At 33.3% G+C, this 17,046-nt stretch overlaps 1 protein-coding gene across 1 annotated transcript; it reads right to left on the bottom strand.

Moving 5' to 3' along the window:
• Window positions 1-87: 87 nt before the first annotated feature.
• LOC132934128 (uncharacterized) lies at window positions 88-597 on the bottom strand. Its single transcript, XM_061000402.1, has one exon. It carries the CDS (start codon window positions 595-597, stop codon window positions 88-90), a length of 510 nt encoding a protein of 169 aa, XP_060856385.1.
• Window positions 598-17,046: the final 16,449 nt, after the last annotated feature.

The following is a 17,046-nucleotide window of genomic DNA, read 5'->3' as shown; positions in this document are numbered from 1 at the left end:
TATGATAAAATTAATATATAGGTGTTATCATCGTTTACAATCAAATCATATTGAAATCATATCATTAATATACATTTATTGATTCACCTATATATTACAATCTCTTGTTGTAGCATATTGGCAACCAGCATTTTGCCAAACTGCTAATCTTTCTCTTATAATTGCCATAGCAGATATCGATGTAAATAACCTCGGAATTAATAATGCCAAACCGACACCCGGTATCATTGATGTCAGAGAGAATCCAAAACTAATTGATTTCATGACTGCGGTTGCTGTTACTGACATTTCCAAGATTTCTGAACACTGTTTGTAGTCTCTGTGATCCTTATTTAACGAACTTTCCATTTCATCAAATCCTTCTTGCAAACGCAAAGCAAACCGGCTTGACATCATCACTTGCGCAAACGCTAACGTCGCACCGGTTATCGGTATTGCGCTCAGTGTTGTTAATGCTGTGTAAATGGATTCCTGTGTTATTAACGCCGTTCTTAAATCTTCGATCTGTTCATCGTTTCCACAGAACGTGGAAACATTGGGTGAAGATAATGCAATTGCTAACGATGTGTAAAAAACGACAGAATATATTGCTTTCATTTTTATTGACACACAGGTACAGCACAAGTTATGTAAATATCCCCAGATGTATGCTTGATATTCGTACGATTCGCAATGTGTAGAATGTGCGTCTGTAAGCATACAAAACATACATGTTATTAATATAATATAACTTGTCAAAAAAATCAGATTGATAATCTGTCAAAAAGTTTATTTTGAAAAAAGTTGGACAAAAAGTCCAAAAATACAAAATATTCTAATATTCTAATATTTATTTAAAAAATGTAACACATTTTATTCATATTACATTATATTTGTAATTGATTTTTATGATGTACATATTATTCATGATTTGTTGGAAGGTTGTGCTAATTACATTAAGAGTTTTATTTTAAAAAGCCACTTAAAAGCATTAAAACTTTTTCCCTTGAAATAATTAAACGACAGAATATCTGCTTTCGATTATAAACCAGAACACAATAAACAATGCATGAGATCTGTGGATCATATAAATGTAGTGAAAAATAAATAATCGGCACCTGAAATGTTATATTTCATCAGGCATTTTGGGTTTACTTCTTGGTAATTTTGTACCAATAGGTGAGCCAATTTGGGACCTTTATTTATTAGAGTCTTAGATACTAGACTACGTTTAAGTAGTCAGTCCTAAGTTCGAATACATTTTCATGTGGGAACTTACGTATGGGTGTATTTTTTTCCGTGAGGGACCTTACATTAGTACCCGCTTACCTGCTATGTTTAGTGTGGGAATTTACTAAGCCTCCTTAGATATTGCATTGACAACATCATTCAAAGAAAACAGTTGTTTGTTATTAGAGACTGTCGTAGGAGAAATAAATGAACTTTATTTAAAAAAAACATGGCCCTTTTGTTCACTTATGATCAAAGAGGTAGGAAGCAATACAAAGAATTTCAAAAATGTCAGCAAGACCCTCTTTTACAATTCTAGTTGAATTAAATATTTAGTAAGGGAAAATTATGTAGCTTAATTAATGTTAGACCTAGGAAAATATTTAATTCCTTAAAGCTTATTGAAATAAAAACTGAACTCAATCTTAGTAGTCATGAACCATTAGCTTGTGTTAATTAACACATTTGTTTTGTACTAATAGGTGAGCCAATTCGGGACCTTTATTTATTAAAGTCTTAGATACTAGACTACGTTTAAGTTGTCAGTCCTAAGTCTGAATACATTTTCGTGTGGGACCTCAAACCTTATTTAAATAAAAACTGTACTCAATCGTATTAGTGATGAACCATTAGTTTGTGTTAATGGGGCTGAAATTAAAAGAACTCGTTATAAAGTCAATAGCATACGTCATATTATTATGAATAGAGATGTAGATGATAAAAACAAAAAAATTATATTAATAAAAGATATTAAAGTGCATTATTTAAGGGCAATATGTTGTTCCTCCAATAATATAAGAGTAAGTTCAAAAATATATAAGATCAAATCGTTCTTTTAAATATGTTAAATTAAAAAAATAGTCAATTCAAACATCCAATCACTCTACAATAATAATAATAATTTAATAAAAATGACGTTTTCTTACACAATGATGTATGCGAAAAATTCTGCTATTGTCAACTCATTATTATTAATTATTGTATATATATGTTACGGTCAATGACGAAAATGATATTTACGTTAAAGCCCGGCCAATGTCCAAAATGACCTTGTACAGTACAAATTTACGTAAATGATTGGTAATTTACGGAAGTGGCGACACATGATGGTTAATGTTGTAAACACGAGTATTATTTTTTTATTCACGTCAATTCCCAACTCTCGTTGGACGTGGTTGTAAATTATACATTTATAACTTACCTACGGGTCACTGTCAGTTATCTATCCACACACGTTACTACATTAGTATATTGTATTATTTATTAATATCATCGATAACCAGCGATAGTTCCTCGAGCAAACCATAATAATATTAATACAATAATACATAGGCACATAACCGATGGCTAAGTTCTATAATGCCATGGTTATCTAACAAGATTATTTAGATATATTTATTTGAATTAAAAAATGATTATCTTTTATTAGGTACAGAGAAAACGGCATTACTGTAATTTGTATACTCGATCACAAATCGATCCCTACAAAGAATGTTTCGTTGAATTGGAATCTGTAAATAGCGAAAAAGAAATTACGCAGAGAGAAGCTGCAGGTTTTAGTAGTGTCACTGGATCACAAGGTTACAGAAGGTGCAATTGCAAACTAAAGTACAGAAGAATCAAATGCACTTGTCGATTAGCGGGAATAGTAACTTTTGTGTAACTCAAAATGTCACAACAGCATGCCTTGCGAAAAAAATATAATTAATAAATAATAATAAATATATTATATCATTGATAATAAAATAAAATAGTAAGACAAATATTAATAACTGTAGTCTTTAATTAATTCAATTATGTGTATTTTCAGTCATTTACGTAATTGACCAACAGTCAATGGTTAATAACGTTCGGTTAGGTTAATAATATTCGGTCATTGAGGTAAAATTGTTTTATTTTGTTTTGTAATTTTCAACAATAATCTATCATCTTGGAAACTGACGTCATTGCCCGGTAGTTTATGAAATTAACCTAGCAACTTGGCTTATAACGTTAATGACCGGTTAATAACGTAAATGTTCAATTTTCGTCATTGACCGTAACATATATATATAATATAATATTAATATTAATTATAAAAAAGAAATACCTATTACACTATGATTTTTAACCTACCTATTACCTTTATAATATAATATAATTATAAGTAAAAATGTAATAGAATATCTAGTATTTTTGGACTTTTTGTCCAACAATCAAAAAATGAAACATTACTTTCTGTCAAACTTTTATCAGAACGAATATTTTGTCCCTGGCGAAAATTCGTGTAACAATGTTGTAGCTATAGGTAATATAAGAATCTTATATTATCTATGGTAGTAGCGATATGAGCACATAATACGTTTTATAAAAATAGCTTATATATGTTTTGTGTGATGGTGAATATGTCATGGAGAGTATGGGAAATGCGCAGCAAGGCAGCAGATTATACAGGAAGTAACTAGTTAAGATGGCATGCTTATTGTAACTTTTAACCTACTACTGAATATTATTAGTTGAGTACCGAATTGATAATTTGTCTTCGATTGTAAAACATATTATGTATATTCACTTACCTCGTGTTGTATTGAGCAAGATGTGTAAACTCTCGTTGGAATGTGTACGTCTCCGATTGTGACGAGTCAATGCACGTTATTAACAATTTACGATTTACACTGCAATATCTTGGTGTTAGAACAAACGCAATAGTAAGTTAACTTTGTGAAGAAAGATTAATTTCATGTCGAAAGAAAAACTGGTCGGTGTTGTGTGGTTTTGCTGCTGATGCCGTTGACGAGGTCATCTGTGTTGATCTGCCGTGTTCCGCTGAGTGTACTACTATAAAGAGTCTATTGTCTGTGCGTGGCGTTTATATAAGAAAGCGATTGTTTTATCCCCACTCTATTGTTATAACGTAACGTCAGAATTGATGGTTCGTGTTTGTTATGTGAATTGCGCATGTCCGCGTATTCATGTTGTGTATCCATATATGGACATTTTTTTTTATTGTATGGACGTCTCGGAAAGATTGTTACGTAATCGTTAAGGAATGTTGGTTGGCTAATATTCTTTTGTATTGCAAAATATGTTTTAATTGCGTTTGTGTTCCTACACCCGAGTATGAGCTTACCTGGTACATTAATTTACAAGTTTACTCAAATATATAGTGTATTATTCATATACTACAATAACAATGTATAACGAATAAATAATTTATTTTATGTAACCTTAAATGTTTTTTTTGTGTTTATTACACTATTTACACTGGAGTGATTATTACACTATTTACACTGGTGTGATTATAGTTTTGATATACTTTATAGTTTTTTTATAGTAGATAAAAATATTACAGTAAATTTCGTAAAATTTGGTTTACACAGTACCTAGGTAATACAACGCGAGTTGTGAACTTGTAACGGATGACGTCCCTTTACTCCTACGTATACCAAATGATGAGTATAAGTAGATAACATGCAGATATAATAAATAATGCAAATATAATTATTACAACAATGTAAATCGAATAAGGAGAATAAGTAATTAACAAACAGGTATAATAAGTAATAGAAATAAGATACACAACTAAGATAGTGAGGAAGTTTAATTGGAAATCCATTATAAACCACCAATTACATTACCTAAAAAGTAATCTTTAGAAAAAACCACATCAGATATACGAAATTGTCAATCGCCTATAAAACAATGGGAAATGGGCACATATATATATGTATATAACGTACATAATTATATATTTTTACATGTATATTGTATATAGATATATTTATGTACATAACGCATAAATAGAAACAGGAAAGTAGTATCTAATAAATGATTGCCAACCATGGACACAGTGATACGACTTTTTGCACAACTAAGCGTGCAGGATATAGATAGCACACTGTGAGCAATACGGATAAGTCGATTGGCAAGGAGGAAGGTAGGGGAGTAGGAGACCCCTATAAAAGCAGACCTAAAACGGTCTGTAATCAGACGTGTTCGCCCATTGCCATCACAAGCATCTTCACGGTACTCAGCACCAGAATTATATAATTTATAATTTATACACCAGAGTAAAATCTTAATAAACGTCTTTTACGATTTAACGAGTTTAATTTTATTCAATCAACAAGAAGAAATCCTCATCACAACGGTCTTGCTTCCTGCAACCCGTTAAACCACACAATCAACCCGGTTGTCAGTTTACCACAAACTTAATAATTTTACTTAATTATAACTTATAATATGTATACAATAATCAAATATATTAAATTTTAAATCACACCATCGTCTTAAGCACATAAATATCCTTAGGATCATTAAAAAAAATTCTGAAATACTATCGTAAGTTATAAAAATCCATGTGTAAATCAAACTACTAATATTTTCAATATTATACACGTGATAGTGTTACTTTGTTAGATTTTTGGCACAAAATTATACCAAAGACATATAATCTATTACCATTATTGCTGCCACGGGTTTGATAGGTTTTCTTAATTGCTTAAAATTACAAAGATGAACCTTAAGAAAATCATTTTATACTTTATAGTGTACGCTAATCTAAGACGCACACACAAAAAGTATGGCAAAATTACAACTGAATTGAATTCGGGCATTGATGTGACGAATGCTCAGGAGCCAAGAGAAAATTTCAAACACAGGATTTTAGAAAAAAAACTCAAACTCGGTGAATGAAGTGTAATGTCTATAATAGGTATGTACATAGTAAACATTTAAATGAAGCAATAAACTTGAATATAGCCATATAGGTAGGTATAATGCATATTATATAGGTAGTATGATAATATAGGTAATTTTTTCAAAAACTGAAAAAATCAAAAAAAATCAATTGTTGCATTTAAATGTATAACTGTACCTAATATTACAATACACATAGGTACCTGCGATGTATATTGTTTTCATTGTTCATTTTAATGTTTATAAAATATTCTATATTATAAATATTTTATGTATTTGTATAACGTATGAATGTATGATTATACTTTATCGTTTTTTGTAATATTAAATGTATTGCCAAAAAATACGTGTTTATTAAATATATTTATCTTACTCAGAGCGGACTGAGGTAATATTATACGGTTTATGAGGCATTGTTACATCTGTGATATAATTGACTAACTCAAGTTTCCATACCACGCAGAATCAAAATGCTCCATTTATGCATGCTAGGTACCCGTTCATAAAACCGATATAATGATTATCGAGGTTTTGATATAATATTAATAGGCTGTGGAAGGACATTCCCTGTTGCCACACCAGATTGGGAAACCATGGTTACAGTTTTATTTGGTGTATCCAATGTAGTAGTTGGTGGTATCACTGTGGTCGTCGCACGTCATCGCAGGCTGGAGAAGGTGGTCAATTAGACGATCTGGGGGACGAGTACTCGCTTTAGTAGTTTGATTTACACATGGATTTTTATAACTTACGATAGTATTTCAGAATTTTTTTTAATGATCCTAAGGATATTTATGTGCTTAAGACGATGGTGTGATTTAAAATTTAATATAATTGATTATTGTATACATATTATAAGTTATAATTAAGTAAAATTATTAAGTTTGTGGTAAACTGACAATCGGGTTGATTGTGTGGTTTAACGGGTTGCAGGAAGCAATACCGTTGTGATGAGGATTTCTTCTTGTTGATTGAATAAAATTAAACTCGTTAAATCGTAAAAGACGTTTATTAAGATTTTACTCTGGTGTATAAATTATAAATTATATAATTCTGGTGCTGAGTACCGTGAAGATGTTTGTGATGGCAATGGGCGAACACGTCTGATTACAGACCGTTTTAGGTCTGTTTTTATAGGGGTCTCCTACTCCTCTACCTTCCTCCTTCCCTATCGACTTATCCGTATTGCTCACAGTGTGCTATCTATATCCTGCACGCTTAGCTGTGCAAAAAGTCGTATCACTGTGTCCATGGTTGTCAATCATTTATTAGATACTACTTTTCTGTTTCTATTTATGCGTTATGTACATAAATATATCTATATACATGTATAAATATATATATATGTATGTACGTTATATATATATATACATGTATATATATATATATATATATATGCCCATTTCCCATTGTTTTATAGGCGATTGACAATTTCGTATATCTGATGTGGTTTTTTCTAAATATTACTTCTTAGGTAATGTAATTGCTGGTTTATAATGGGTTGCCCCTAAATTGACACCCTTAATTCGCCACTGGGTATAGGTAGTTAAAATCATCATTTACGAGTTTTGGTCTAAAATGAGTTGAAATTATATGAAACGTTACAACATTTATGATATAATTGTTCATGACTTTGGAAAGTTTTCTTATTTATATAGCAGGGGTCACCAAGTGATGGCCAACAGACAAGAAAAAATCAAATAAAAACCGACAGTATAAGGTTCTAGAGTTGAATTTTATTATTTTTTTTCATTGGTTTTACCGACGTTAGCAAATTTTACCGCTCTTGAACAACTTCCAGATTGTAGCCCATCAAAAATATTAATTGGTTACCCCTGGTATATAGTATATAGGTACTAGATTTCTAGTACAAACTGTCCTGGTTCTGAAATGTGCATTCTACCGTTGCGTACAAAGTGTCCACGTTATAAAATGTATACACATTATCTGGCCATACAAAATGTCCGTGATTTGAATTTTTAAAGTTCGACCGTACAATGTGACATAGAAAGCTAGAACTATGTATTTTTGTATCTAGATTTTAAAATACTAACAATAAATAATGAATTATGGGTTCTTCCCATTTCCCAAAGAAAAACCCATAAAATGTAGGTAACGATGTAGGTATTTGAAACAGCTAATGTAACTTAACTACAAGTAGTTTTAATTTAGTGATAACATCATAAATTAATCATAATTAAATTAGTATGTCTTTTTTAGTTTAAATTATATTATTTTTTTAATGTATAGGCATCCCGTTAAGATCACAGACCCCGTGTGGTTTGTATGTTAGTGCATAATTTAACTCTAAAGTATCAAAGTTATACCAGATTTGTAGTTTTTACTTAATTTAACCTACGGTGGATTAATAAAATCCTAACTTAACCATACTTTAATCTAATGAATAAAAAAAAAGTGGGTGTCGCTCTTCTGTAAAGTATGTTACAAGTGCCTCCCGGGATGAGTTCGATTCACAATTAGACCCGGCCTATTGGTATTCACAAGTACCTACCTAAATAATACAGATACTAGCATATTCTTATGTCAATACTTAAACCAATTTTCAATTATTTCATATTTGCACATAATTTTAACTTTGAATGCTCATTAAAAACTTATATGGACTTACGCTTACGCTATTTACGCAGTAATAAAAACTTAAAATGAACCTTGTATTAAATTATCAAGCTTTTCATGTTTTATTAACAATTGTCAATTGTTGAAAAAAACTTATTAGTTAGATTTCAATAGATGAGAAACCTCTTTACCATGCAATGTATCTAAAATAATATTAATACATTTATATGATTAAAATGAATTTCTGAATATAATTATAATTTTCTCAAAATGATATAACATAATATTCTCCTGACTCTTATTATGCGATGCAATTGGATGGTAACAAATTATTCAAAGATAACTTGTTTATTTGTTAGGTAATATATTCAAGGGGCCTGCACGTGACCTGTTTTTTTCTCAAATATATGGCTTACGGGAAAAACTTTCACGCCTCGTAGTAATCGATATATTTATTTTTTTTTTTTGAAAGTGGAATTCTTGGTTTTCATAATTGGCATATCTATTACTAGGCGACCATATAAACGAATTTGAATAAGACCAATTTGTCCTGGCTTTTCATATTTTTATTCTATGTTTGTTTTAAGCAATGAAATTAAAATTCGGTCCAATGTGGCCTGATAAAATGATCTTGTTTCTAACAAAAAATAATTAATGAAATCAGTCCAATCGACGATCCGTATGAGTTTATCCTGTAAAGGGTGTTTTGACCAAAAAATCACACTTTTCATTTTTGGTCGACGGTGCTGTTGACATGACGTGCGCACAATGCACATACAGAAAATATGTAGATAGAATACAATCACACTCACACAAATCATCATTGACGACTGACACATGAACAGGCTCCATAACGTTTTTTTTTAAATGTAATGTGCCTATAACATTATATCTTTATTGTTATCGTTAATATATTGTTAGGATAATTATAATTTAATTTAGAATTGTGTCCGTTACCTATACAAATAAATATATAACTAATTATACTACAATTGACAAATGACGAGGATCTTAGGATATGAACCAATTCTATATCAGCTGCTGCGTATGTTCAACATGTGATTAACATTTATAATTGTATATGACAATTTTTAGGTATATAACCGGAGCTGACATCGCCATAACGCGATATTTCTATCAATAAAAATAATGTTATTAAAATAATTAAAATTATAATATTTTAATTATTCACAAGTAAACAAATTTCTGACAATAAAATTTTGGTGCCCGGGGCTGTTATACCCAGAGCTCCTCCTAAATGTGGCCTTGAATATAGCAGTACATCGATATTCCATACCGAGATAATATTTACCCATTTATAAATAAAATCATATAACTAGACGATTACGTCTAGATTCGTTAAAAACACCGTGGCGATAAAACCCGTTCGGACCTGTAAGGCGAAAATACCTCAGTGTGGCGTAAATAAAAATTACACAATTTCCTGACACACACTAGTACACTACCAGTGTTTTAAAAAATAAGTATTTAAAGTATTATAAATAAGTATTTAAGTATTTAAAAAAGTATTTAAAATACCACCCAAATACTATCTATTATAAAGTATTTGAAATAATCTTCAAATACAAAAAAAATTTAATTTAATTAAAAATAAAAAGTATTTAAAAAAGTATTCAATACTAAAAAATGTATTTGAATACTTTTGCTTAAATACTTTACAACACCGTACCTTGTACACTACAAACAAATATTTATTGTTTTCGACGAGCTCTCGCTACGTACGGTCTGCTGTGTAATGTCAAATGTATAAACTAACAAGTAACAGCCAACGGCTGTAATATAATACAAATATTATATATTCATATATTTTGTTCAGTAAATTTGTACATAATATTTTGGTTTCTTCTTAACGCTACTACGTTCGATTTTAATTAATTAATTTAAAAAAAAAACACACCAAATAGGAAAAGAAAATTAATTACTAGTGAGGTATGTCGTACGTACGAGTATAGTAAATTAAATTATTTAAAATAATACTTTTCACTTACTTTTTTCACCATTATCGGTAATGATCATTATGTCATCGATGACTCTGTCTTTAAACTGGAGCACTGTTTCTACAACAACATGCGGATAAATAGCTGGCTTTCGTCCTTTCACGATGCATAAAATATGCACACCGCACAGATAATTTAAATTAAAATGTAATTGGAAGAAAACAATTGTATATTCTTGTAAATACTGAACGGAATTAAAACGGACTTAAAACGGAATTAATCACAAGTGAAAATTCCTAAATAATTGTTTACAAACAATCGAAAACATCACTGATAACTTTAAAATGATTGTTTCACCAAAATGAGTATTCTACAAACATCGATTTATAATTAATATTGATAACAGTATTACAGCAGTTATTAATGTCTAGTCGATTTATAAGCAATATTTTATTTTTAGAACAACTAAGAAAAACAACATTTACCAAAATAACATTTGACTACAGACAAGGCGTATTTATACGGTAGTGTACGAGTACGACATTCATAAATAATTATTATGGTTATAAATTTATAATAAATGTATAAGTAATTTAAGAATATATACGATATACGTATTTAGATTACGAAATGAAATATTATTTAATTTGTATACCTACATACTTCACAAAAAACAAGGTTGTGTGAATAATATTATAATCATGAAAACGTTTATTAAATCTTAATTGATTTATAGAGAGACTCTTAATAAAATATGTAATGAAAATCAACAGGAAGTAAAAAAAATAACGATATAATCGTATTATCTAGTAAGGTATGAATTTCTTAACAAAAGGCAAAAGGTAATTTATTTATTTATTTATTATAAGATTCACGCCGAATGGTTTTTATAGAATGGTATACAGTATATACTTTTTAAAATAAGATGGGTGGCAACACAGAATTAAGTACAAACTAGACTAGGTAAATGAACATAAGAAAAAATTTAAACAAAATACATGAGATACAATGACGTGAATGTGATTGGCCCACCTAAGCATCCTGTGCGTGGGGTGATTATGGCTGAACGAAGTAGACATAGTTGGAATGTAAAAAGGAATGTAATGAGTGGTAATTGTTGAACGTACTACAATCACTTAAATCTCGTAACAACATTTATATTAAGTTCACATAATAATGGCTATAGGATAACTAACCACTGTGTGACGGGGAGTATAACACCATTCTCTCGGGGTTTTTACATCTTTAGCCATATGTCGCGAGGGCGGCTCCTTCACGCCTTTTTACGACGCGGTCACATCCCTCCGACCGGTTTCGTCAGGCCACCTAGGTGCCAGGCTGGCGGTCCCCCGCCGGCTGCTCTCGTTCGAGATAGATCGGTGGGTTTCGTATAACCGCGTCAGCGAGCGCTGGATTCGACCCAGACAAATAGCTCCCCTTCTATTAAGGTGCTACTCCCACAGCCCCCGCAAGGCCATCCACATAAGTCGCGAACGCGCGCGTCGGCCGGACGCACGCCATAAAGCTCGACGGGCACTGATACCGTTCGGGCGTTAGCAATGTCGGGTTTTTAGTGGGGATGTCCTCGTCGCCCGTGGGATGAGATTTAAGTATCCGTTATCCAGAGTACTCACAACGACTCTTTTCCCACTAGAATCGGAACAGTTCTTACGCTGCCGCGGTGCGACCTTTTTGGAGTGGTATTGTTTTCTTTTGCCGGATGCCGTGTCCGTACCGATTACTCGGGTTTGGGTGCTTGTCGGTGGGTGTCCCCCAGCTGGACTTCCATCTTGCACGCGTTCGTTTACGAGTTGGCCAGGCCCGTGAACTCTCAGTCAGGTTCGTGCTAGAAGCACCAGCGCACCGGCAGAGGTCCGCGTCTGCTTCGCCCGTCGCACGCTGGCGCCTCTCGCTCAAGCCCACTGGTTTGTCGCAGGTGGTATGGTACCCCCACTCGGGTAGTTTGTTCCCGTGCGGAGAAGGAAGGTGCCCTCCATCACCTCGGTCGTCCTTATTCGGGGACCCACGTCGGGGTCTTTTGACGTGCCCATCAGGACTGCCCTTCCTCGGTGCGTTGATACGCCTGGAACACGGCTATTGGTTTTTCCGTGAGTCCACGCTCTGCGATTCGATCCGCTCCGATCGCTCGCGCCTTGAGCGCGGAGCTTTTTCGTGGTTGACAGGCGGGCAGTCTTGTGTGTAAGCAGATGCTCTGCGAACCATGAGGACCTGCGCTTGGCAAGCTGCCCATCTCTGGGGTATACTGTTTGAGTAGCTGGTCTGCTGAAAACTGCCTGGCCAGTCCTCTTTTCCTTCATTGATGACCCTTTCCCGTTACCACCGGTAAGTCTCTGAGACCACTTCCAGGTGCTTCCTATTACCCCGGGAAGCTCGGTTTGGAGATGCGCCCTCCACTGGCGTTGAGATCGGGGCGGGGTCCTTAGGTGACCCAGGGGTGCGAAGACGCCTTCCGGCCGTTCGTCATCCACCTAGTCCTGCGCCCAGGCAGAACATCGTCAGCCGTGGTCTCAATCCTGCGGCTCTTTTTCGCTTCTCACGATTCTGCACAATTATGAGTAAGCATTTCGTGAGGGCGCTCGAGGCTGTAGTCTTGTTCGGGCGCCCCCCCCCCCCCCCCCCCGCCTTCCTACCAATTTTAGACCTTTTGTGGCTTAGCGTGTTCTAAACCACCGGTTGGCCACCCTGGAAGGTACAGGTGGCCCAGGGAACTCGGAGGTCCTTGGTCATTTCGCTAGCACCAAGCTTGACCTGCCCCGAGCCCTTGTGATTACAGTTCAGTTAACTCGAAGCTCTAGGGTTAGCTTCGTTAAGACCGTACCAAGCCTGCCCCTTTTCCGGACCAGATTAGTCAGCCAGTTTCTCAACGTGACTCGTCTTAGCGCGGTCGGTAGCAGGTGTGTACTTGTACTGGTCAGTAAACCGAATGTGAGAACTAAAAATTTTCCAATTTCAGATTCACCATTATTGTAATCATTCGTTAGGCCTAATTGCTGGATTTTTCTGTACCAATTTTGGCACAAATGAAAATTACAACCATACATTTTCACTGTTGGCCAAATATTTTTAATTACATCATGAATAGCAATTTCAAAGTCCACCACAACTGTAACTGGTTGAAACCGTAAATTATTTTGCAAGCAAATTTCGATAGTTTTTAAAAATAATGTACTGTATGTATGGCTATTTTTGTCAGGAAGCAAAGCAAAGACTAATGGTATATAATTTTGATTCTTAAAACCATGAATAGTGAATAACTGCAAAAAATATTTTGTACAATAATTGAAAGTACCGTCTAAAAAAATTTTTTCGTTAGAACAAAGAAATTTTAAATTTTTTATACAAGAAGATATAATAATATGGCTATCTTGATCATTTAATAAAATAAATTGTTCATAACTGTTTGTTTGTATATCCATTACATTTAAAGTATCGTGAACTTCTTCAATACTTTTAGGCAAAGGTGGCAAAATAGATTTACGTGCATTATACACATTTCGTCTAATATAATTGAGATCAGTTGTATTTAAATTATTTTCGTTATTAAAATTTTTGATTTCAGTTAAAATAAACTTGGAAGTTTTGTCTACAATATTGTCTTCACTTACTTTCCTTTTCAGTGAATTATTGACTTCTTGGCGATTTAATGTAGTATCTTCATCATGATTGTGAAATAGAACTACATGCTTTTCAATAAACTTATCCTCTGTATTATTTGTGTAAATTTTACTTTGACACTTATTATTAATACAACGCCAAGTTTTTTAGCCACTTTTTGCAGTAAAGTTAAAAAAAATTTATATTTATCAACTATTAATAAGTTTTTACCATTCTGACTACACATGAATTCCATTGCAATTTGTAATAATGTACGACTATAAGAGTGACTAACCTTACTGCACAAAACGGTGAAAGACGCAAAAGATTCACTAGACTAAACTCAAACAACACACAGTTATACAGATACGAGCGGACTACGATATCGGCAATAAACGACAATTTGTTCGGAAATTTCCGATACAGACGAGATTATCATGTTTTATCGTTATTCGACAATATTCGATGCCATATCACTGATCTATTTAAAACACTTTGTACTGCAAGTGCCGATATGAACGTATAGTATAGTATATAATATGGATATAATCTAACCTTCGACAATCATCATACAGCGTATTAACAAGCTCTATTCAAGCGTTTGTTTATTAAATAATGTATATTTATTATTTTCAAGTTATGATAATTTTGAGCTTTTTTTGCTTTTCAACTTCAAAATTGTAAATTTAAGTAATATAACCCTATTTTTAAAGGGAAAAATTTCTATGTAGGAGATTACAATATCATTGATTTTCAGGTAAAAATTTTAAAAGGTTATTAGTGTAGGAGTTTACATTTAATGAAAATTCCGGTAAAAAGGTTATTCGTGTAGGAGTTTACATTTGGCCGGTGGACGTGCCAGTAAGTGTTCACGGGGTTACCTCGATGCCCTTTCAGCAACCTATGTCGGGCCACTCCAGGGGCCCACCAGCCCCTCCTCGACCGGCGGGCGCTTCACGCGTGAGGCGCGGGAACACCGGCCCGGTGTGACCAGCGGTCCCCCGAACCTGCCCTCGCTCTTCCGCCTTCAGAGTTCTGGTGGCCTCGTGTTGTTTGTGACGGTCAGTTCCCACGCAGCAATGGGGGATCTGAGCCCACTGTCGCCGTCGTCACCGCAGTTTCTTTTGCCGTTCTTACGGCGACGGCGGGTCTTAGCACCCGTTCCCTCGCTTCTGCCTAACGTTACTAAGATGTTGCCTGCCCATAGTTCAGGTATGTGGTCCCTGGTTCCGCCCACTCATCGGTGGTTTCAGTCTTACGGTAGCCAATTGTGCTTGATTTGACGACAAACTGCGTTTGCCGGCCCAACCGGCAGGTGCGTTCAAGGTTTTGCCGCTCGGCGACGCCGTACTGTCAAGGTTGGTTCCGGTGCACAACGTCGGAGTCCTCCCTCTAAAGTAGGGTCATTTGCGAGCGGTTGACTGAAACAAATCACCGCTTCTCCGCGGCCGGGTACGCCTTCCCATCCACTCGGTTTGATCAGTCCCGCCAGTGCAAATTTTGGAAAAGCGTATAACAGACGAAATATTGGTTTGCAAATTTCGACAACTAGCTTGCAAATCGTTGCTAATTGACTGCTAAATGATGGTTCAAGAAAAATTTAAAAATATGTTTTCGATGATATGGGTGTTGCGGGAGACACATGTCCCCAGCCCCACCCTTAGTCTTTTTTATTTTATGGTTCAACTAAAGGCTTGCAAATTGTGAAAATAGTCTTGCAAATTGTTGCTAACTGACTGCTAAATGTTGAGTTGAAAAAAATGTTAAAATTTTTATTTGGTGAGTCTGGGGACATGTACGTACTTGAGGATTGATGGACGGGTCGGCACAGACGCACAGTAACTACTTTTCGTTAAAATATTGTGAAGTTCATACAAAAACAACGAAAACAATAGTTATTATTATTATTTTAAATTCTGAGCATTCATATTAGCATTTTCTTTACACAAAAATATTTTGAAAATATTTTGAATTGTTTTGTGTTGTTTGCGGACATTTTAATTTTCCAATTTTTTTTAGATTTTTTTCATATACCTATGTCAATTAAATTGTAATTGTTGGGTCAAAACACGTGAAAATTTAAAACAATTTTCTGGATATAATATTATTACAACAGCAATTGACAAATATTAAATATACATAGGCACAATTTTTTTGAGAATAACTGTGTTTTATTGGAGGTATGAATGGATATTAATTTCAATAAATCTTTTTTTTAAATTCTGTTATTGTATGCCCATTTGGATATAACAAATATAATTGTTTAGTGTAGTCTTCAATATAGGAATTTCTTTTTCCAATATAAACTGAGTTAAAAGGGTATTCTGTATTATTTGAATACTTATAATGAAACATAAATGGCTAGTTCAGCCATTGGATTTTCATCCATTCCCAGATAGCAATTAGAAAATATTTATATTGTAGACATATGTTTTCCTTATGTTCTTGGAAATATTTTGTTTAAACACCTTTTGACAACATGTTTTTAATATATGGATAAAAATATATTTAAAAATAATATTTGAAACATATTATAATAATATGTTTTTCACATACTGAAAAAAATATTGCAGGAAACATCAATAAAATATACGTTGTCAACATTTATCTAAAATTATTGATAACATATGTTCTTGTAAATATTGTAACAATGTGTTTATTTAATGGATAATAAAATATTTTAAGGAACACTAAGTAAAAATATTGAGACAACATATTTTTATATATTATTGATAAAATATGTTCTTTTAAGTATTGTAACAATATGTTTATTTAATGGATAGTAAAATATTTTAAGGACCACTAAGTAAAAATATTGAGAAAACATATTTTTATATATTATTGATAAAATATGTTCTTGTAAGTATTGTAAAAATCTGTTTATTTAACGGATACTAAAATATTTTAAAGAACATTAAGTAAAAATATTGAGACAACGTATTTCTATATTATTATATTGATATTTGATAACATAATAATAATATGTCTGGATTTCTGCAGGTAGAGATTG

The sequence above is a fragment of the Metopolophium dirhodum genome, chromosome 1, assembly GCF_019925205.1.
Source record: "Metopolophium dirhodum isolate CAU chromosome 1, ASM1992520v1, whole genome shotgun sequence".
Taxonomy (NCBI): domain Eukaryota; kingdom Metazoa; phylum Arthropoda; class Insecta; order Hemiptera; family Aphididae; genus Metopolophium; species Metopolophium dirhodum.
This window is presented reverse-complemented; position numbering and strand designations above follow the sequence as displayed.

Bases quoted from the DNA above. Each gene is read 5' to 3' on its own strand.
- LOC132934128 (XM_061000402.1), bottom strand. From the start codon at position 597: ATGAAAGCAATATATTCTGTCGTTTTTTACACATCGTTAGCAATTGCA.